The sequence below is a fragment of the Orcinus orca genome, chromosome 14 (genome assembly GCF_937001465.1).
Source record: "Orcinus orca chromosome 14, mOrcOrc1.1, whole genome shotgun sequence".
NCBI classification, from domain to species: Eukaryota; Metazoa; Chordata; class Mammalia; order Artiodactyla; family Delphinidae; genus Orcinus; species Orcinus orca.
Genome location: NC_064572.1, coordinates 77,193,497 through 77,217,133, shown reverse-complemented (window position 1 = coordinate 77,217,133; position 23,637 = coordinate 77,193,497). Strand labels below are relative to the sequence as shown.

The following is a 23,637-nucleotide window of genomic DNA, read 5'->3' as shown; positions in this document are numbered from 1 at the left end:
TAGTTTGCCATTCCCTGCCTTAGATATTTTAACGTACCAAGCTCCTGTGTTGACTCTCCACTATTCTCCTGGCTGAAGGCCCTAGCCCATCTTCTGTTCCTTGAGACTAGCCTTTCTTGCTTCACCTTAAAAACTGCCTCCTTACTGTGTCTCCTGATCATTCCAACTACAAATACACTATCCTTATTGCTACATTTCTGTGACCACTTATTTGTTGCTTAATCACTCTATTTTTATTTTCAGCCCATAATAAAAAATAAGTGCTTGAATCCAGAGGTTTTATTTTATACCAAATATACCTGTATCCTTGCTAATAGGTTAATTTTGAGTATACTAGTAATATGCTAAATATTTTTTTAAGTCTTGGAGTGAATCAATATTGTGTACGATTATGTCAGAAAGTCTAGTTTAAAGGGAATTCTTTTATCAAAGAAAGACTGAATATGCTGTAAATTTTGTAAAAGGGACTGCAATGTACAGTAAAATGATATATACAATAAAAATACGGCTCTACGTAAGTCTGAATTTGAAGTAGCTAAGCCAATACGCTATGGTAAGCATAAGTATTAAATCTCTCCTGTCTAAAATCTAATTATAATTTACAATTATATAAATATCTAATTATAATTATAAATATCTAATTATAATTTGGGCTTATATTATCATTTGGAAGGATGTTTATCAAGTGGCCTGTGTCTGAAGAAATTTTGGACTGATACTTTCTTTCAGTGAATTTTCTTATAGATTCACAGGCATCAAAATCATACCATTGGATTACCTTTTCCAAAATAATCATAGCAACTTCTAAACATTTGAAAGGCAGCTTTGTAAAAAATTTCTTGACTCTCCTGTTGTTAATTCCTACCTACCTATTCACCTGCCTATCCCCAAACTTGCAAAGATAGCCTTGAAGAAGATTCATTGATTGATTCATTGAACAGATATTTAATGCAGTGTATATGATGTGTAATCGGTACTGTGCTAGGAACTTTAAAAAACTAGTTCTTTTGTCTTGGTGTTGCTGATGGGATTATGGATTAATTATATGTCTGTTGTTTGCGGCTTTTTTTTTTTTTTTTTTTTTTTTTTTGCGGTACGCGGGCCTCTCACTGTTGTGGCCTCTCCCGTTGCGGGGCACAGGCTCCGGACCCGCAGGCTCAGTGGCCATGGCTCACGGGCCTAGCCGCTCCGCGGCATGTGGGATCTTCCCGGACCGGGGCGCGAACCCGCGTCCCCTGCATCGGCAGGCGGACTCTCAACCACTGCGCCACCAGGAAGCCCCCTGTTTGCGGCTTTTTAACCACTTGCTATTGCTGTCTCCTTTGCTCACCATTCTCTTGCTTTATTTGAGATACTGCTCACTTAAAACCTTGGGTCAGCCTTGAACCCAAGACTGCATGAAGGCATTGAGAGAGTGTAGTCAGGCATTATTTAGGTCATGTTGAATTGAGATAAATAATACAAAGAAAAACATTACAATTTATGAAGTATATGTATCCTATTTTATTTTAATAAGGAAGTGTATAATGAATCTCTGAAAGAATATACAAGAAACCAATAAAAATTTTTATGGGGAAAAGGTTGAAGGAACTGAGTTAATGATGATGGACAGGGGTGAAGGTGAGAGCCAAACTTTTCACTATAACCTTTTTTATACTGTTTGATTTTTGTGACTGTATCACCTTGTCAAAAAATATAAAAATAAAGACCAGTATTTCTGGAGAGTTGAAGGAGAAAGCATGGACAGTAGTTCATGTTCTTATGTTAGTCCTTGTAGGCCAGCACCTTTCCCAGGTGACAGCTTAATCTTGGGAACAAGCACACTATCTCAATAGTGTTTTAGTCACTATCTTTATAAACCCAACCATGTAAAGTTACTTAGTGTTGTGGTGCTATGTGTTATTCACACAGTTTAAGGATCACTTAAAATTGTTAATGAAGGAGAGAATAAATTACTAATTACTACTTTCAACTCATTCCTGCTTTTTTATTCTTCTCATATTCTTATTAAAATCTTTCTTACATTGTTGTTTTTCTTCTGAGCATTTTTGTTAGTAGAAAAAAAAGAACTCTCAATTCATATAGATTACAAGTTTGTAAGATTCAAACTAAAGAGGAGATACTACTGTAATCTAAGTATTTTCATTTTTCCTGCTTCTGAATATAAATTCATCTTGTGGGGTTTATTGTAATCTCTAAAACAGAAAGAAAGGGACACTCTAGAGAAAATGGAAGAACAAATAACAGTGCCCCCTTTTTTGGAGGAAGGACAAAAAAATGCTTATCATTTATTTCAGTTTTGGAAATTTAAGGCTTAAGACCTCTTGAGATATTTTTACCGTGACAACTTCACTTAGTGATATGAGAAGATTTGAAACAAATAGAGGAAAGTTTTAGAATGATCAAATTTTTAAGAGCACATAAACCAATTAAGATTAGAACATTTCCGTAGACCACTTGTATATATATAACGTTGTTTTGAATTAGCTTACTGTCACGAGTTGAAGTTTCTTGAGTTCTTAGCCTTTAGGCATACATATTCACATTTCTCCTGCTTGAGCGAGCACTATTTAAACATGTCCAGGTTGTTATAATGTCATAGGTTGTTATAATGTCATTGTTATAGTTTTAGCTTAATATTCTTATAAATGTTTATTTTTTAAGCTTTTTATTTTTTTAATAGATCTTTATTGGAGTATAATTGCTTCACAATACTGTGTTAGTTTCTCTTGTACACCAGAGTGAATTAGCCATATGCGTACATATGTCCCCATATCCTCTCCCTCTTGAGCCTCCCTCCCATCCTCCCTATCCCAATCCTCTAGGTCATTGCAGAGCACCGAGCTGATCTCCCTGTGCTACGCTGCTGCTTCCCACTAGCTAACCATTTTACATTCGGTAGTGTATATATGTCGATGCTACTCTCACTTTGCCCCAGCTTCCCCCTCCCACCCCGTGTCCTCAGGTCCATTCTCTGTGTCTACATCTTTCTTCCTGCCCTGCAACTAGGTTCATCAGTACCTTTTTTTTTTTTAGATTCCATGTATATGCGTTAGCATACGGTATTAGTTTTTCTCTTTCTGACTTACTTCACTCTGTATGACAGACTCTGGATCCATCCACCTCACTACAAATAACTCAGTTTTGTTTCTTTTTATGGCTAATATTCCATTGTATATATGTGCCACATCTTCTTATTCCATTCATCTGTCAGTGGACACTTAGGTTGCTTCCATTTCCTGGCTATTGTAAATAGTGCTGCAGTGAACATTGTGGTACATGACTCTTTTTGAATTATGGTTTTCTCAGGGTATATGCCCAGTAGTGGGATTGCTGGGTCATTTGGTAGTTCTATTTGTAGTTTTTTAAGGAAGCTTCATACTGTTTTCCATAGTGGTTGTATCAATTTGCATCCCCACCAACAGTGCAGGAGGGTTCCCTTTTCACCACACCCTCTCCAGAATTTATTGTTTCTAGATTTTTTGATGATGGCCATTCTGACCGGTGTGAGATGATATCTCATTGTAGTTCTGATTTGTATTTCTCTAATGATTAATGATGTTGAGCATTCTTTGATGTTTTTGTTGGCAATCTGTATATCTTCTTTGGAGAAATGTCTATTTAGGTCTTCTGCCCATTTTTTAATTGGATTGTTTGTTCTTTTGATATTGAGCTCCATAAGCTGTTTGTATACTTTGGAGATTAATCCTTTGTGTGTTGTTTCATTTGCAAATATTTTCTCCCATTCTGAGGGTTGTCTTTTTGTCTTGTTTATGGTTTCCTTTGCTGTGCAAAAGCTTTTAAGTTTAATTAAGTCCCATTTGTTTATTTTTGTTTCCATTACTCTGAAAGGTGGGTCAAAAAAGATCTTGCTGTATTTTATGTCAAAGAGTGTTTTTCCTGTGTTTTCCTCTAAGAATTTTATAGTGTCTAGTCTTTCATTTAGGTCTTTAATCCATTTGGAGTTTATTTTTGTGTATGGTGTTAGGGTGTGTTCTAACTTCATTCTTTCACATGTAGCTGTTCAGTTTTCCCAGCACCACATATGGAAGAGGCTCACTTTTCTCCATTGTATGCTCTTGCCTCCTTTGTCATAAATTAGGTGACCATATGTGCACGGGTTTATCTCTGGGCATTCTATCCTGTACCATTGATCTATATTTCTGTTTTTGTGCCAGTACCATACTGTCTTGATTACTGTAGCTTTGTGGTATAGTTTGAAGTCGGGGAACCTGATTCCTCCAACTCCATTTTTCTTTCTCAAGATTGCTTTGGCTATTCGGGGTCTTTTGTGTTTCCATATGAATTGTAAAATCTTTTGTTCTAATTCTGTGAAGAATGCTATTGGTAGTTTGAAAGGGATTGCACTGAATCTGTAGATTGCTTTGGGTAGTATAGTCATTTTCACAATATTGATTCTTCCAATCCAAGAACATGGTATATTTCTCCATCTGTTTATATCATCTTTGATTTCTTTCATCAATGTTTTATAGTTTTCTGAGTACAAGTCTTTCACCTCCTTAGGCAGGTTTATTCCTAGGTATTTTATTCTTTTTGTTGCAGTGGTAAATGGGATTGTTTCCTTAACCTCTCTTTCTGATTTTTTGTTGCTTGGTGTATAGGAATGCCAGAGATTCTATGCATTAATTTTGTATCCTGCAACCTTACCAAATCCATTGGTTAGTTCTAGTAGTTTTCTGGTAGCATTTTTACGATTTTCTATGTATAGTATCATGTCATCTGCAAACAGTAACAGTTTTACTTCTTCTTTTCCAATTTGGATTCCTTTTATTTCTTTTTCTTCTCTGATTGCCGTGACTTCCAAAACTATGTTGAATGAGAGTGGCGAGAGTGGACATCCTTGTCTTGTTCCTGATCTTAGTGGACATGCTTTCAGTTTTTCACCATTGAGTATGATGATTGCTGTGGGTTTGTCATATATGGCCTTTATTATGTTGGTGTAGTTTCCCTCTATGCCCATTTTCTGGAGAGTTTTTTATCATAAATGGGTGTTGAATTTTGTCAAAAGCTTTTTCTGCATCTGTTTAGATGATCATATGGTTTTTATTCCTTAATTTGTTAACGTGGTGTATCACATTGATTGGTTTGCATATACTGAAGAATCCTTGCATCCCTGGGATAAATCCCATTTGATCATGGTGTCTGGTCCTTTTAATGTGTTGTTGGATTCTGTTTGCTAGTATTTTGTTCAGGATTTTTGCATCTATGTTCATCAGTGATATTGGTCTATAATTTTCTTTTTTTGTGATGCCCTTTTCTGGTTTTGGTATCAGAGTGATGGTGGCTTCGTAGAATGAATTTGGGAGTGTTTCTCCCTCTGCAATTTTTTGGAAGAGTTTGAGAAGGATCGATGTTAGCTCTTCTCTAAATGTTTGATAGAATTCGCCTGTGAGGCCAACTGGTCCTGGACTTTTGTTTGTTGGAAGATTTTTAATCACCGTTTCGATTTTATTACTTGTGATAGGTCTGTTTATATTTCCTAATTCTTCCTGGTTCAGTCTTGGAAAATTGTATGTTTCCAAGAATTTGTCCATTTCTTTGTGGTTTTCCATTTTATTGGCATATAGTTGTTTGTAGTAGTCTCTTATAATCCTTTGTATTTCTTCAGTGTCAGTTGTGATTTCTCCTTTTTCATTTCTAATTTTAATGATTTGTGTCCTCTCCCTTTTTTCTTGATGGGTCTGGCTAAGGGTTTATCAATTTTGTTTATCTTCTCAAAGAACCAGCTTTTAGTTTTGTTAATCTTTGCTATCGTTTCCTTCATTTCTTTTTCATTTATTTCTTTTTTTTTTTTAACATCTTTATTGGAGTATAATTGCTTTACAATGGTATGTTAGTTTCAGCTTCACAACAAAATGAATCAGTTATATATATACATATATTCCCATATCTCTTCCCGCTTGCGTCTCCCTCCCTCCCACCCTCCCTATCCCACCCCTCCAGGCAGTCACAAAGCACCGAGCTGATCTCCCTGTGCTATGCGGCTGCTTCCCACTAGCTATCTACCTTACGTTTGGTAGTGTATATATGTCCATGCCTCTTTATCGCTTTGTCACCGTTTACCCTTCCCCCTCCCCATCTTTTTCATTTATTTCTGATCTGATCTTTTTGATTTCTTTCCTTCTACTGACTTTGGGTTTTCATTGTTCTTCTTTCTCTGTTGTTTTAAGTGTAGGGTTAGATTGTTTATTTGAGATTTTTCTTGTTTCTTGAGGTGAGATTGAATTGCTATAAACTTCCCTCTTAGAACTGCTTTTGCCACGTCCCATAGGTTTTGGGTTGTCGTGTTTTCGTTGTCATTTGTTTCTATGTATTTTTTTAATTCTCTGATTTCTTCAGTGATCTCTTGGTTAGTAGTGCACTGTTTAGCCTCCATGTATTTGTGTTTTTTACAGTTTTTTTCCTGTAATTGATTTCCAGTCTTATAGCATTGTGGTCAAAAAAGATGCTTGATACGATTTCAATTTTCTTAAATTTTCTGAGGCTTGATTTGTGACCCAAGATGTGATCTATCCTGGAGAATGTTCCATGTGCACTTGAGAAGAAAGTGTATTCTGCCACTTTTGGGTGGAATGTTCTGTAAATATCAATTAAATCTGTCTGGTCCATTGTATCATTTAAAGCTTGTGTTTCCTTATTTATTTTCTGTTTGGATGATCTGTCCATTGGTTTAAGTGGGGTGTTAATGCTCCCATATTATTGTATTGCTGTCGATTTCTCCTTTCATGGTTGTTAGCGTTTGTGTTATGTATCAAGGTGCTCCTGTGTTGGGTGCATAAACATTTATAATTGTTATATCTTCTTCTTGGATTGATCCTTTCATCATTATGTAGTGTCCCTCCTTATCTCTTATAACAGTCTTTATTTTAAAGTCTGTTTTATCTGAGTATTGCTACTCCAGCTTTCTTTTGATTTCCATTTGCATGGAATATCTTTTTCCATCCCTTCACTTTCAGTCCGTATGTGTCCCTAGGTCTGAAGTGCGTCTCTTGTAGACAGCATATACATGGGTCTTGTTTTTGTATCCATTCAGCCAGTCTGTCTTTTGGTTGGGACATTTAATCCATTTACATTCAAGGTTATTATCGATATGTATGTTCCTACTGCCATTTTCTTAATTGTTTTGGGTTTGTTTTTGTGGGTCTTTTTCTTCTCTTGTGTTTCCCACCTAGAGATGTTTCTTTAGCATTTGTTATAAAGCTGGTTTGGTGGTGTTGAATTCTCTTAGCTTTTGCTTGTCTGAAAAGCTTTTGATTTCTCCGTCGAATCTGAATGAGATTCTTGCTGGGTAATCTTGGTTGTAGGTTTTCTTCTCTTTCATCACCTTAAGTATATCCTGCCACTCCCTACTGGCCTGCATAGTTTCTGCTGAAAAATCAGCTGATAACCTTATGGGGATTCCTTTGCATGTTATTTTTTGTTTTTCCCTTGCTGCTTTTAACATTTTTTCTGTGAATTTAAATTTTGTTAGTTTGATTAATATGTGTCTTGGTGTGTTTCTCATAGGGTTTATCCTGTATGGGACTCTCTGTGCTTCCTGGACTTCGGTGACTATTTCCTTCCCCATGTTAGGGAAGTTTTCGACTATAATCTCTTCAGATATTTTCTCAGACCCTTCTTTTTCTCTTCTTCTCCTGGGACCCCTATAATTCGAATGTTGGTGCACTTAGTGTTGTCCCAGAGGTCTCTGAGATTGTCTTCAGTTCTTTTCATTCTTTTTTCTTTATTCTGCTCCCTGGCAGTTATTTCCACCATTTTATCTTCCAGCTCACTTATTTGTTCTTCTGCCTCAGTTATTCTGTTATTGATTCCTTATAGTGTATTTTTAATTTCAGTTATTGTGTTGTTCATCTCTGTTTGTTCTTTAGTTCTTCTAGATCTTTGTTAAACATTTCTTGTATTTTCTCAGTCTGAACCTCCATTCTGTCTCCGAGATTCTGGATCATCTTTACTATCATTACTCTGAATTCTTTTTCAGGTAGATTGCCTATTTCCTCTTCATTTATTTGGTCTTGTAGGTTTTTACCTTGCTCCTTCATCTGTGACATATTTTTTTGCTCTCTTTTTTTTTTTTTATAAGTGGGATTGTGTTCCTATCTTACTAGTTGTTTGGCCTGAGGCTTCCAACATTGGAGTTTGTAGGCTGTTGGGTAGAGCTGGGTCTTGGTGCTGAGATGGTGACCTCAGTGAGACCTCACTCCGATGAATGTTCCCTGGGGTCTGAGGGCCTCTGTTAGTCCAGTGGTTCAGACTCAGAGCTCCCACTGCAGAAGCTTCAGCCCGACCCCCGGCTCGTGAACCAAGATCCCACAAGACACGAGGGGCGGCCAAAAAAAAAGAACAATTATAAAGTAAAAAATAAAATTAGACTAGGAAACTAACAGATGTGTTAGAAAGAATATAAAAGTAAGGGGCTTCCCTGGTGGCGCAGTGGTTGAGAGTCCGCCTGCCGATGCAGGGGACACGGGTTCGTGCCCTCGTCCGGGAAGATCCCACATGCCGCGGAGCGGCTAGGCCCGTGAGCCATGGCCACTGAGCCTGCGCGTCCGGAGCCTGTGCTCCGCAGTGGGAGAGGCCACAACAGTGAGAGGCCTGTGTACCGCAAAAAAAAAAAAAAGAAAGAATATAAAAATAAAAATATAGTTGAACCAACGACAGGAAGGTACAACAGTACCACAATAGTAAAAAAGAGGAGGAGGGGAAAGGAGAAAAGGGTGGGGGGGAGGCCTAAGCAAGGGTGAGGTTTGGGCAGTGGGCAGGGCCTATACTTAGGACCCACAGGGCTGGAAAAGGCCCTGGAGGCTGTGGGGGGTGGGGCTTAGGCTCAACAGAACAGAAGGGGCCCAGACGTGCCCCCCTCCCCTGGTCTCAGAGGGCAGGGGACCTCACCTGGGAGCCCAGCAGGTTTCCTGGGCTCGAGTGGGCAGGGAAAACGCCCTCCTCTCCTGCTCCTCCAAGAGGGCCCCTCCCACCTGCCTCTCCTGATCTCCCTGGCCTCAGGGGGACTGATCCTGTCTGACCTCCACTTCTCCTACTCCTCAGTCCCCCCACATCCAACCAGTTCACTTAGGGGTTCCTCCCATTTCCTTGGGTGTCAGGGTCCCCCACCAGTGGCCAGCAGGCGCCCTAGTTGTGGGGAGACTCTAACTCGGCATCTTCCCACACCGCCATCTTGACTCCGCCCACTCTAAGCTTTTTAGAGCTTGACCTTGAATCAAGTAAAAAGAATGTAACTTTAATAATTTTTTCCCAAAATCCATGAAATGGAACATCATATTCATGATCCACAGACAATGATGGCTCTGTTCAAGGACTTCTTTCTTTTTATTTTTTAAACTTTATTTTGAAATAATAAAATGTTTCTGTGTGAGGATTTTTTCTTTTTTAACTTTATTTTGAAGTAATCTCAGACTTACAGAAGTCTGTTTGAAGATTTATCAAACTTATCTGTTGTAAGGCTTTGAGAGTGAATTTTGCCAATGAGGAAACAAGTTAGAAGTATTCATAGAAAACTGTTTACTGAAAATACTGGAGTTGTACAGCTGGAAGCTTTATGCTTTAGAAGGCAACATGAAGTGGAAATAATACTGGCTTTTGAGTTAGAAAGTGCTGTGTTCACATCCTAGCTATGTGCTCTTACTGTTATGTGTTCTCAGGGAAATTACACATCTAGAAAAATGGACAAGGGTGCTACCTTGCTGGTAATTGTGATCAGAGGTAGGTAAATAAACCACAGTTCCCTACCACATAGTAAGGCTTCAGTAGATATGGCTTCTATTATTATGCCTTAATATAATCATTATCTTGTTTATCAAGAAGAAAACAAATCCTTAAACAAAAGTGTTCTTTTTTGCATATTTGGTTATGAGAACTGGAATTTGAATTTTATTGATTTGAAAGGGTCTCACACTGTAAAGGGAAGTTCTTTTCTAATTACATGAAATAACAGTTTTGAATTTCCAAAATAAAGGTTGAGAATGGAAACACAGTTTTGTTTGTAAAAATTGGTTCTATTTACCAAAAAGCAAAGTCATTCTGAATAGTTGCTTTTTTTTTCACATTGCCTAAGGCTAGATTTTAACCACAGAAGAACTCAATTGCTGTATTTGTAGTATTGTTATTAGACTAAATTATTTCACATTAGTATTACAATCATATTAAGATTATTATTTTTAAATTTATAATTTATAGTCCATCTTCTAAAAGGATTTTAGGTATTTTGCAAAAATGATATACCTATATGCAGTTAAATAGAAAATAAATTAGATCAAAAACAACCATGTAGAGAAGAGAAGATCAGTTTTCTGGCAGCAAAGGAAACTTGATGGAGTTCCTAGTTTTTATTTCTTGATAAACTGTGCATGTTTTTCAGGGGAAAAGAAATTCTGACCTCAGATTCTAGGAGGGATTTGTCCCCTACATCTTTGTTGTACAATGTAATGGGTCTCTTTTCCCTTCTCTTCTCTTCTCTTCTCTTCTCTTCTCTTCTCTTCTCTTCTCTCTTTCTTTTCCGGTTTTAGCAACCACTTATATTTTTTAAAAAACAAACTTAAGATTATAGTAGTGAAAGCAAAGCCTATAAAGTTCTGTTGTGTGAGAGTTCTGTACTCCAGAGCAGTATATTTAGGATAGTCTGTCCTAATTATAGATAGAAGTTCTAATTAAGGTCAGTTCTTCACTGACTCACACACTGTTCTAAAGCCTCTGTTTTCTCAGCACCTTTTAGAGTGCTGTTTTACTGGGTTCCAAAAATACATCATTTTTAAAATTTTTAAATGTTAACACAAATACAGGAAAACCACAGCGCTTGACATTCTTCTTTCATTACCAAGAGTTCTCCCTTATTCCATAATTATCATCAGCATGGACTCATGGATTCCTATTTTTTTCAATCACTATAATTCTTTACCATCCTTAATTATTTTGGTGCCTAAATTATCTCATATATGACCACTAGGAGCCTCTTCAAATAACCCTGTATTTTTTTCCTTTGCTTTTCTTCTTCTTCTCCCCCTCCCCCTCCTCCTCCCCACCCCCCTCCTCCTCCTCCTTTTCTTTCTCCTTTTTTTTCTTTTTTTCTTTTTTTTAGGTCTTCACTACTTTCTGGTACATATAACAAGCTGTTCCAGGTTCATTTTATATCTTCCCCATCACAGTCCTAGAATCGGCTATTTTTCCAAAAAGCCCTGGTTCCTTTTAGTAGAGAATGATATTAGGAATCAAGATCTGGGTGTTGGGTATGTTCATTGCTACTTCATATATTCATAGGGCCCTTCAGTGAGCAGAATTAGGAAATACATATATGTGAAGACATTTGTAAACATATACATACATACCACACACACACACAGATACACAATTTAGAAATCATGAGTTCACCTGATACTTCCAGTTCTATTTCATCCTCATAGGGTTGTTCCTTGCCTTGGTTCTTCCCCGCCTTGGTTGTTCCCCCTTTTGTATTTTTATGTCCCTTGAGCCCTGACTCCCAATAACATCAGCACTTTGACTCATTTGCTCAATCCTATACATCTCAGATAGTTCTGAAATTGCTTTGTCCCTACGTGAACAGAAAACATACTTACTAAAAGGAATTCAGGATTTATTTGCAGTTCTCCCCTACCCTACCCATTGAGGGCATGTGGTCATGTACTGTATTCATAAATTAGAATAATTTTTCCCCTTTAGTGTGATTATGTTGTTCATTTGAAATGTAGTTGGGTTCGTTTCAGTTTGCTCTCAGTTTCAGTCTCCCCCCACCCCTGCCTTTCTATCCTTATTGATTCCTATTTTTTCATATGTAGAGCATTAACGTGCTTCTATGACACAAAACTATACAAAAATATATACAGACAACCCTTACTCAGCCTGGCACTGTGTTAACCAAAACCTTGCATGTCAGAACAGTGCAAAGCAGGGACACAATTCTGTTATGCAATTAACACAAAGTGAGGACTGCCAGTAATATCATTTGGATCTTCTTTACTGTTTTTAATTTTTATCTAGTTTGGTCAATTAGTGAATAAAGTGTGTTTAAATCTTCAACCATGACTATTAATTTATCTCTTCTTTTGTAATTTGATTATTAGGTGCATATTTCTTCTTTTTTTTTTTAACATCTTTACTGAAGTATAATTGCTTTACAATGGTGTGTTAGTTTCTGCTGTATAACAAAGTGAATCAGCTATACATATACATATATCCCCATATCTCCTCCCTCTTGCGTCTCCCTCCCACCCCTCTAGGTGATCACAAAGCACCAAGCTCATCTCCCTGTGCTATGCGGTTGCTTCCCACTAGCTATCTGTTTTACATTTGGTAGTATATATAAGTCCATGCCACTCTCTCACTTCGTCCCAACTTACCTTTCCCCCTCCCCATGTCCTCAGGTCCATTCTCTACATCTGCATCTTTATTCCTGTCCTGTCCCTAGGTTCTTCAGAACCTTTTTTTTTAGATTCCATATATATGTGTTAGCATACAGTATTTGTTTTTCTCTTTCTGACTTACTTCACTCTGTATGACAGACTCTAGGTCCATCCCCTCACTACAAATAACTCAGTTTCATTTCTTTTTCATATTTCTTCTTGACATAGTGACTCTCTTATCATTATGAAGGGTCCCTCTTTGTCTTATAATATTTCTTGCCTTAATATTTATTTCATCTGATATTGATATAGCATCTACAGATTTCTTATTATTTTCATGGTGTGTGTGTGTGTGTGTGTGTGTGTGTGTAGATATATATCTTTTTTTTAACAACCTTTTACTTTCATTCTATTTGTGTCTTTATATTTAAGTTGTATCATATGTCATAAACAGTTGGCTCTTGCTTTTATGTGTATAACAATCTCTGCCTTTTCATTGGAGTGTTTAGTTCCCTTATACTTAATGTAGTTATTGATGAGGTTGTGTTTTTAGATCTGGCATTTTGCCATTTGTTTTTTGTCTCATCTGTTTTTTTTTCCTCTCCTCTGTTTCTTTTCATCCTTCCTGTCTTGTGAATCAAATATTTTTTAGTATTCCATTTTAATTCCTTTATTGGCTTGCTAACTATAGTTTTATACTGTGTATATGGTTGCTCTAGGAATTGGAGTATGCATCTTTAATGTATCCCATATACTTAGAATATTGTTACTTAAGGTAAATTACAAGAACCTCATAATAGTTTATTTCCATTTATGCCCACATCATCAGTGTTGGTCATATACGGGTATCCCCTGCTTTTTGAAAGTTTGCTTTGCGCCACTTCACCTTTATGAAAGACCTACTTTAGTACCTGTTTTTGCTAACTGAAAGAAATTTGAAGAGGATTTTTACTTTTACAGAAATTGAAAAGAGAAAATGTCATTCAACCTTTGTTTTGCAGCAAGCTGACACCACCAAGCTCCTTCTCTGGGAACTACATTCAGCATCCCAGCATCAAGCCGCCGTAGCTTTGAACTGTGTCTGTGAACATCTGTGCTTTATCTTGATTTATTTTGTGCATCCATTAGCAAGATGTGTCCTAAGATAATTGCTTCTGCATTTTACACCATTTTTGCTTACAAAAAGTTTCATAAGAATGCTCTACTTTTGGATAGCAGGGGGAAACCTGTATATTACATTCATATATGTTATTAACCCATCAATAGTGTTATTTTTAGCTTTAAACAGTCATATGTCTTTTAAAGAAATTAAAAGAAATATTTTTTGCATCTACTGTATATTTAACATTTCTATTGCCCTTCATTCCTTCCTTCAGATCAAAGTTACCATCTGGTATCCCGTCCCTCCAGCCTCAAGAACTTCCTTTAGCATTTCTTGTTATTTAGGTTTGCTGGCAACAAATTCTCTGTTTTTGTTTATCTGGAAAATTATTTTTCATGCAGTTGTGAAGGATAGTTTTCCTGATATAGACGTCTAAGTTGACAATTATTTTCCTTCAACACTTTAATTATTTCAATCCTATATTCTGATGAGAAGTCAGCAATCAATCTTACGGCTCCTCTCCACGTGCAGTGTGTCATTTTTCTGTAGCTGCCTTCCAAGTTTTCACTTTGGTTTTCAGTCCTTTGACTATGTCTAGAGGTAGTTTTCTTTATTTGTTTGTTTTTAATGCTTCTATTTCAGTGAACTTCTTGGATATGTACATTAATGTTTTCAGTCAAATTTGGGAAGTTTAGGGGCATTATTTTTTCAGATATTTTTTCTGCTTCTTTCTTTTACACCTCTCCTTATGGGATTCCAAATTACATATATGTTGGGCTGTTTCATTTTCCCCATAGGTCCTTGAGGTTCAGTTTGTTTCTTTAAACTCTTCTTTTTTTCTCTGTGTTCTTTGGATTGAGTAATACTAATCTGTCTTCAAGTTCACTGAGTCTTCTGCTATCTCTAGTCTGCTATCTCCAATTTTTAATTTCATTTATTATGCTGTTCAGCTTTAGAAGTTCAATTTTGTACAGTTATCATTTCTCTGTTGAGAATACCTATCTTTTCACTCATTATTGTGTTTTCTTTAATTCTTTGAACAAGATGTTCTTTCAACTCTTTGAGTATATATATATTTTTTTCTTTGAAAAAAATATATAAATGCTGCATTGAAGTCTTATCATCTGGGCCCATTAGGAGTCAGTTTTTATTTACCGCCTGTCCTGTTGACCATCGGTCATACTTTCCTCTTTTCTTTGATCGAAAACTGGACATTGTAGATAATGAGTTGTAGCAACTCTGTATTCTCTTATGTTCTGAGGATGATTGATTTTCTTTTCTAGTGGGCAGTTAACTTGCCTGTTTTCAAGTTGCAAACTTTGTCTCCGTACTCTTCCCACCCTCCCCATCTTCCCAGCAACAGCATATATTTCTCTTCTTCTTTGTCTTCCCACTGCTGCCTTTTTAGACTGGTGCCCTAATTTTTCCTTCTTTATTTAGCAATCAGCCAAGGATTTGAGCAGAGATGGGACTTACCCGCTCAGTGATTTCTTTGTCTCCCCATAATTTCTAGCTGCTCTGCCGGCTCTGCTGGCTTTGCACTCTATCCTGATTCTTGAAACCCATAAGGCTTCAACTTTCTGCTGCTTGAACTACGCCACCGTTTTCCTGCTGCCATAGCCCTGAGCTATGAAAACCCCATGCTAGCAGTTTATACTCCTTGTCGCAATTTTATGAAATTAGACTGTCCTCTGCCTTCTGTGTGCTTTGGGAAGGTTTACATTATCTTTAAATGTGTTTTTAAAATTCTTTTTATCCAGTTTTTATAACTTCAGTCTGTTGGAGAGTTTGTGTGACCACTTCACCACTATTACCAAAAGTACTGTTCACTTGGTTTTCTTGTAGATGTTGTTGACAGGTATTGCCTTTGTTTTCCTGGTTGTTCTTTGTGCTTTAATGGGAGGATTTGGGGAGACTCAAAACAATGCTACCACCACTGCCATCCTTCTAGAACCAGAAATACGTATTTTTACTTTGATTTTATAAGACAAAGGAAAGGATTTAATCATGTGATTAAACTATTTTGAAATAAAATCAGCTGTTTCTTTTATTAGGTGAGGCAGCTTCAAGGTAAAAATTTGGTAGAAAGAATTAATACTTTAAGTACCATTATATCCATATTATATAGTGAAATGTTTAGTTCTTCTATAGAGAAGGCTGTTAACATGGAATTTTGAAATTCGTTTATAAGATGAGCAGTTTTAGAAATTAAAACCAAGGAAATATTTCTAGCTTGCATTTGTTTGTGGTCTTCCATTTATTTTAGTATTGAGTTTGATTATATTCACTTGTTTATTTTTGACTCAAGTGGTAACTGTTTTTTTAAAAATTTTATCTGAAGTAAATAAGGCTAAATATTAACTCCCCGCCTCCCCGAGTAGTTGGTAAATGTGTGTACCTTATACTCAGCATTTATTTTAATGTTTGACAGTTTATCTTTTTTAAAAAGAGAAAATATCTAGCTAAATTTGAATATATTTGGGGGCATGACTCTACAAATACCTCTGTTGTTACTAATAGCGTTTACTTATTACCTGCAATATATAATATATGGTAGGTACTTTGCATTCATTATTTCAGCCCTCAGAACATCTTTATGAGATTAGTATTATATCCATTTTATAGATGAAGAACTGAGATCCATAAATTACTTGCCCAAGACCCCATAGCTGGAATTTGAATCTAGGTTTGTTTGACTTCAAAATCCTTCACTCATTCTATCTTCATAGCCTTTTTTTAAAACTTGTTGAAGAAAAAAATTTTGGTTCTTAAATTTTTCATATTATGTTAGAAGTATATAGATTTTGGAATTTTTTTTTACCTATTTGAAGGCAAGTCATTATATTTTTTTAAAAATTACCTTTTCAAGATCTTGGGATGTAGAAATGTGCATTAGTAATGAAGCATCATTAAGATAAAGGCTGGGGCTTCCCTGGTGGCGCAGTGGTTGAGAGTCCGCCTGCCGATGCAGGGGACGTGGATTCGTGCCCCGGTCTGGGAAGATCCCACATGCCGCGGAGCGGCTGGGCCCGTGAGCCATAGCCGCTGAGCCTGTGCGTCCGGAGCCTGTGCTCTGCAACGGGAGAGGTCAGAACAGTGAAAGACCCGCATACTGCCAAAAAAAAAAAAAAAAAGATAAAGGCTGAAGTTGTTACCTTCATGGAGGAGAGATAAAAGGAAATTAGCTCAAACATGAGACATTTAAATTTGTGTAAGGGAAAACTTCCACTCAGAACGAATTACTTGGAGCTGTTGCTGAATATTACTCCTAGTGGTTTTTAAGGCTATATAGATCTATAATCATAAAGGCCTGCTTTTGACTAGAAGAAGACTTTTCAGAAGATTCCAAATTTAGAGTTCATTTGTCCTGGGTTTATATAGGTATTCTTGCCCCACCTCCTCTTTCCTAAGATTACTGTGTTGGAAAATAGTATTGTTTCTTTTGTAATTGTACAGGCATAGCTCCAGAACACCACAATGAAGTGAATATGACAGTAAAGTGAATGACATGAATTTTTTGGTTTCCCAGTACATATAAAAGTTATATTTACACTATACCGTAGTCTGTTAAGTGTGTGATAGTATTATGTCTAAAAAACTGTACATACCTTAATTGCAAACTACTTTATTGCTAAAAAATGCTAACCATCATCTGAGCCTTCAGCGAGTCATAAAATCTTTTTGCTTGTGGATAATCTTGCATCGGTGTTGATGGCTGCTGCGACTGATCAGGGTAGTGGTTGCTGAAGGCTGGGGTGGCTGTGGTAATTTCTTACAGTAAGACAACAGAGAAGTTTGCTGCATTGATTGACTTTTCCTTTCACAGATGATTTCTCTGTAGCTTGCAGTGCTGCTTGATAGCATTTTACCCACAGCAGAACTTTTTTCAAAATTGGAGTCAGTCCTCTCAAATCCTGCCATTGCTTTATCAACTAAGTTTATGTAATAGTCTAAATCCTTTGTTGTCATTTCAAAAATCGGTTGAGTTTGCCGTCTTACATGGGAATGATTGGTGGTGCCCCAAAATAATTATAATAGTAGCATCAAAGATCACTGATCATAGATCACCATAACAAATATAATAATAATCAAAAAGTTTGAAATACTCCAAGAATTAACAAAATGTGACACAGACACGAAGTGAGCAAATGCTTTTGGAAAAATGGTGCTGATAGACTTGCTCGATGCAGGGTTGTCACAAACCCTCAATTTGTAAAAAAAATGCAATATCTACGAACTATCAGTAAAGCAAAGAGCAACAAAGCAAGGCACAATAAAACGAGGGTATGCCTGTATACCTCTCCTGCTATTTCATACAGTAAAACAGCTGTTTTAATTCTTCTGATGTCTGAATTGTAAAAGAATTTAAGAAATTAAGTATGAACCCAGATGACATAAAGCCAACACTGTGTTTTAAAATGCCAAACTCCAAAATGTTTAAGTGCAGTGTTGGCATGCTATTACTTATATGTGATACTTTCAACAAAAGTGAACTGTAAAATGAACTGTGGTCAGAAAAATAAGAATTCAAAATAGTGTTTTATCTGAATTTTCCCTCTCTTTGCACCATTATTCCATGACTGTCAATTAGTTCTTCTAATGAATTTATTGAAGATGTCTGACGGTGATATTAAGATGCACTGTTTTCAGAAATTGCTGTTTATATATAGATTGCATAGAAAGAGAAATTGAAGGCCCAGAGACAAGAGGTATTTAGGTTAAAGGTGAGGAAGTAAGTTCTTGAAAGACGTGTATTAGTAGAAACAGGAAGGGATAACTGGTGTAAGTAGGATAGGGTTTAGTGAGTGACTGAATATGTGGATGTGTATAGGTGGAAGAGGCAAAGGAATGTTAAGGATTTGAGTCTAGGAGAATTATGGTCTCATTGACTTTGATTTGGTCATCAAGTACTCATTATTTTCTAATATTAGAGATACAAAGATCAAGACAAAGCTTCTCCCTTTCAGGACTAGTGGGGGAAATAGAGGTGCTTGTTTCAGAGGGAGATGAGTTTGACTTTATATGTCTTAAGTAGTAGGGCATGGTTAGATTTCCTTGTAGAAGTGTTCTGCAAACTTGATGGTTTAGACATGGAGAAGGAGAAAGACAGGGACTGGAGATTAGGTTTGGAGGTCTTCGTCATAGACAGGGAGAGTTAAGTCCTGGGTGGGGATAATTTCCAAGGGGGAGGAGTATAGACCAGAGGTAAGCATATATAGGAGGTCAGCCAAGTTTAATTCTTTTCACAACCCTTGAGTTGATATTTGACTCCCTTCAGGTGTGAGATTCTCCTTTCAAATTAAGTTTAATCATCCAAAAAAAAAAAAAGATTTTTGGTTTTCACTTTTGATTATAAAAATGACTGTCTTATAGAAGAGTGCACAGGGAATTCCTTTCCTTTTCTCAGTGGTTTGGTCTTGAGTCATATAAATTCTCTCTCTTTGTTTCTTGATAGGTGATGTTTGTGCTTATGCTCAACATCATGAGGTTTCAATATACCTTTGCCTTTAAAAAAAATAAACATTTTGAAATTGGAAAGAACTTTTATAGAGCTAATAGCTCTTTCCAGAGACAGATGTCTAAAGGCAATTTTCTTTGCCTTTTTTGTTTGCAGTACAGACTCCTACTCCCTTAGGAAGTAGTAATAGTAGAAATGTATTTGTACTCATTTCTTGCTAATTCAGTATATGTTGAGTGTTCATTTTACTCAAAATATGTATTAACCAGTGACTGTTGCTACTTGTTTCTGGTGATTATATAATTTGAATAGTAAACCTTTGTTTAACTCAAGACTGAATTGTAGATGTACAATGAAAGTGGGTACTTTTGTTTTAAATGTTCTATGTAAACTAAAGCAAATGCCTTCTTAATTCACCAAGTTGGCTGGTACTAGTGGTACAGTGGAAACTCCTTTCTGGCATTTCTCTAGAAAATTATATGTTTTTACAAATCAGTCAAGATATCAGTCAAGAAATCAGGAAAATGGGGGATACTATTATTATTCTTCTAAAAGGATTAAATCTTAATCAACATAGAGTCATTAGTAGTTGAAGGAATCCACTGATTGCAAGTCAAAAGCAGGTTCAGGAAACGCTAACATAGGAATTTTGTCCTGGGAACCAGATCTGGTGCTTGTAGGAGAGAAACAGTCAATCTAAGCAGTCAGTCTCAGATATCTCTTTTTCCCTGTCTGTTGCTAATCGTGGGTCATTCTTGCAAACAAAATAAGTATTAAGACGTTTATACACACAGTATACTTTATACAGATCCTAAGAAATAATACTTTTTTAAAAGAAATAAGTTTTCTAAGCAAAATAGATCCTTACTAAATTGGCATTTATGACACATGCTTTAGTGTAGTGTTGTTAGCTTTTCTAGAGTACTAGTAATGTTTGCTCAGTTTTTCCAGAATATTCACCATTGGCTACAGATCTTTGTAACTACCTTAACAGAAGAAATGTAAAGAGTAGAAGTGAGTATTGTGGAGTGCTCTGACATAGAATCAGAAGTTGATCTAAAATCAGAATTAATAAATGCAGTATCTATTTCGATGGCAAAATTAAATTCAGGGTAATCAGACAAAATATTTTCATCCTTAAGAAAAGAAATAAACATCTGAAGCAACATAGAGCCTAACAACCCAAACTAAAAGTGTTTTTGGAAGTACTTTTAATAGTTGATCAGTTGCTTTTAAAATGAAAGTTTTCTGTATCTGGAATATTTGTCACAAAACAAAGATCAAGGCTATCTGATAGGGTAGATAATGTTTTATGTACTTTAAAATTTCATTGTTAAGAATGATAACTATTAAATGTTAAATATTGGTGGTATTTCAATATTTTAAATGATTTTTATTTGGAATTTATTTTAAGGGACCCTTCTTTTAATATTTTCTGTTATCAAATGTCAGCATCAGATAAAAATCCATTTTATATTTTATTGAAATACATAATCTTATTGCAGTGTATTGATTCATAGTAACAATAAAACAAGCATTTATTATTATATCTTTTTGTAACAAATCTCTGAGACTTTTGATATAACCCTAATGAACGCTTATTATTCTTTTTCTCTTTAAACAGCTTTATTGAGATATAATTCACATACCATACAATCTATCCATTTAAAGTATATGATTCAGTGTGTTGTAGTATGTTCAAAGGGTTCTACAGCCATCATCACAATCTAATTTTAGAACATTTTTGTCCCTCTCAAAAAAACTCCATACTCATTAACAGTCAATTCCTAATCCCCCTAGTCCTCCTCCCCCAGCCCTTACATAACCAATAGTCTACTTTCTGCCTCTATAAAGTTGCCCATTTCCAGACATTTCATACAGTATGTGGTCTTTTGTGACTGGCTTTTTTCACTTAGCTTGTTTTCAGGGTTCATCCATATTGTAGCAGGTATCATTACTTCATTTCCTTTTGTTGCCAAATAATATTCCATTGTATGTGTATGCCACGTCTTATTTACCTGTTCATGAGCTGATGGACATAAGGGTTGTATTCACTTTTTGACTATTATGAATGATGCTGTTATGAACATTCATGTCAAATTTTGTATGAATGTATGCTTTCATTTTTCTTGGTTATTTACCTAGGAGTGGAATTTCTAGGTCATATGTTAACTCTACGTTAACTTTTTATGGAACTGCCAAAATAATTTTCAAAGTGGCTGCATCATTTTACAACCCCTCCAGCAATGTGTGAAGATTCTAGGTTCTCCACATCCTCACCCATACTTGTTATTGTCTCTTTTTTAATTAGCCATCTAGTGGGTTTGAAGTGGTAGCTCATTGTGGTTTTGATTTGCATTTCCTGATGGCTAACGGTGTTGAGCATATTTTCATGTGCTTATTGGCTTTTTGCATATCTTCTCTGGAGAAATGTCTATTCATTTTCTTTGTCCATTTTTAAATTAGGTTATACTAGGTCCTTACGAGATACATGATATGCACATATTTTCTCCATTCTGTGGATTGTCTTTTTGCTTACTTGGTGGTATCCTTTGAAGCACAAAAATTTTAATTTCAGTGAAGTCCCATTCACCTATTTTTTCTTTTGTTACTTGTGCTTTTGGTGTCCTATCTTAAATCATTGCCTAATCCAAGGTCACAAAGATTGGCTTCTATGTTTTCTTATTAGACATTTAGGTCTGTGACTTATTTTAGGTTAATTTTTGTTGTGCGTTTTTAAAATGTAAAAAAAGGTGTTATGAAAAATATACAATGACTTATGATTTCAGGGGGAGATTCCAAGCATTATGCTTTCTTATTCCTGAATCCTGTAATATCTGTTGAGAATTTGAGAGTACTAGCTGGTGCATAGCCTTCTCTGCATGACCGTAAAGGCCTTTAGGTAGTTTGCTCTTTTGGACACATGGTGGCAGCAGAGCTTTGATGAATGAAAATTCTCATTTTCCTAAACTTAGAATTTTATAATTATGAATCTTCTTAATGCTCTTGGCAGTAAATTGTTGAGCAGTAAGTTTAAATTGCCTTTCAGATTAAAAATTATTTAATTTTATGAACTTTTCTTTGCCATGAGTTTATTCTGACTTTTCAGGTTATGAAACCAGTTTGTGAGGTATGGACATGATTTGCTTGAGTTCTCCAACCTTAGGACACAATTTTTTCTTATTACTCTAAGGTCTTTTAACCACTTTTCTTTCATTATCTCACTCCTATCCCTATGATCTTCGTGTAGAGATAAAGTAATAGAGTAGCAGTCAAAATGTTGATTAATGCTAAAGATAGTCTAAAACTTACTCCTAAAAACATTGGCAGACTTACATTCTGACTTAGAAGATAGATAATATAGAAGTTGAGCATGTGGGTAACAGTTTTTTCCTTCAATAAGAAAAACTGCTTTATGTCATCTCAAGATTTGACCCAAGATTTCCTTTTTAGATCTGAATATTAAACAGTAAAATTAAGTGATACAATTATTCCTTGACAGTTATTTTCAAGATAATAGAAATAATAAACATTTATTGAGCACTGACTGTTTGCTAGACACTATGCTAAATGCCTTATATGCATTGTCTTTTATTCTCACAACAACTCTAAGAGGTAAGTTTTATTTTTGGCCTGAATTTTCCAGAGGAAGAGATGGGTTTAGAGAAGTTAAATAATTTGCCCAAGGTCCCATTAGTAGGTAGAGATGTACGTGTATGTGTGTGTGTTCATAGCAACTATATTGTACTATTTTGTGTTTAATTTTTACAGATATGGTATCATACTGTATATATGTATCACTCTGCAACTTATTTTTTAAATTCAAATCTATAGCTGCTTTGAAAATCTATAGCTTTTGCTACTGTGTATAGATATCTGGTCAATTTATTTACCTCATGAATAGATACTACTTTCTATTTCTTTGATTTAGCTGCTGAATAACAGCTTGTCCTAGAATTTCACCTAATTTTTAGCTTTACTTTTCCAGTAGAGGGTATACAAAGTGTTTAATTAAATTTTTTCCTCTGTTAACAGAGTAATTTATTACTTTTTAGTATAACGATCAGAAAGAAAAAGTTTAATACATATAATTGGTATAATAGTCCCCTTGTTTTATTTTATACTGCAGGTTACTTATTTTTGGATCCTATGACAGAGAGGCAAATATTCATTGCACACTTGAGCTGAGCAGTGGCCTTTGGGAAGAAAAACAAAGGAGTTCTATTAAGACGGTAAATAGATTTGCATAGCTTTACATCTGTATAAAGTTTATATTCTATAAGTGTTATTTTATTAATATTTCTGTATCCTAGAGTTATTTTTGGTCATATGCAAATAATTATGAATAGCTCTTATTTGTCTTGTTGCAATATATCCATAATAAAATGAATCATGTAAAACTATAGTATTAATTGCTTGCATAAGAAACCTTGTCTAACTAATTTTCCTTTTATAACTTTTCCTTTTGTAACTTTTTAACTTTAAAAACTTTTCCTTTATAACTTTAAATTTTATAACTTTATAACTTTCCTTTTATAACTTTAAAAAAAACTTTTATAACTTGTTTCATAATTGTGGAATCAGAAGGAAATGATTCTGAACACCTTAGAAAGCATGTAAATTCAGAGCATTCATTCATTCATCAGATATTTCATGAGCACTTACTTTGTACCAGGCACTGTGTTAGA

The 23,637-nt window shown here is 35.6% G+C and overlaps 1 protein-coding gene across 3 annotated transcripts in view; it reads left to right on the top strand.

The window, feature by feature from the left end:
* The window catches only part of PDZD8 (PDZ domain containing 8), a 100,602-nt gene that overhangs the window by 30,240 nt on the left and 46,725 nt on the right, over positions 1–23,637 (top strand). For all 3 annotated transcript variants that reach the window (XM_033420949.2, XM_004265788.4, XM_049697038.1), the window contains one exon: positions 23,079–23,181. In XM_033420949.2, the coding sequence (XP_033276840.1) occupies positions 23,079–23,181 (103 nt within the window). The remainder of the gene's footprint in view (positions 1–23,078; positions 23,182–23,637) is intronic.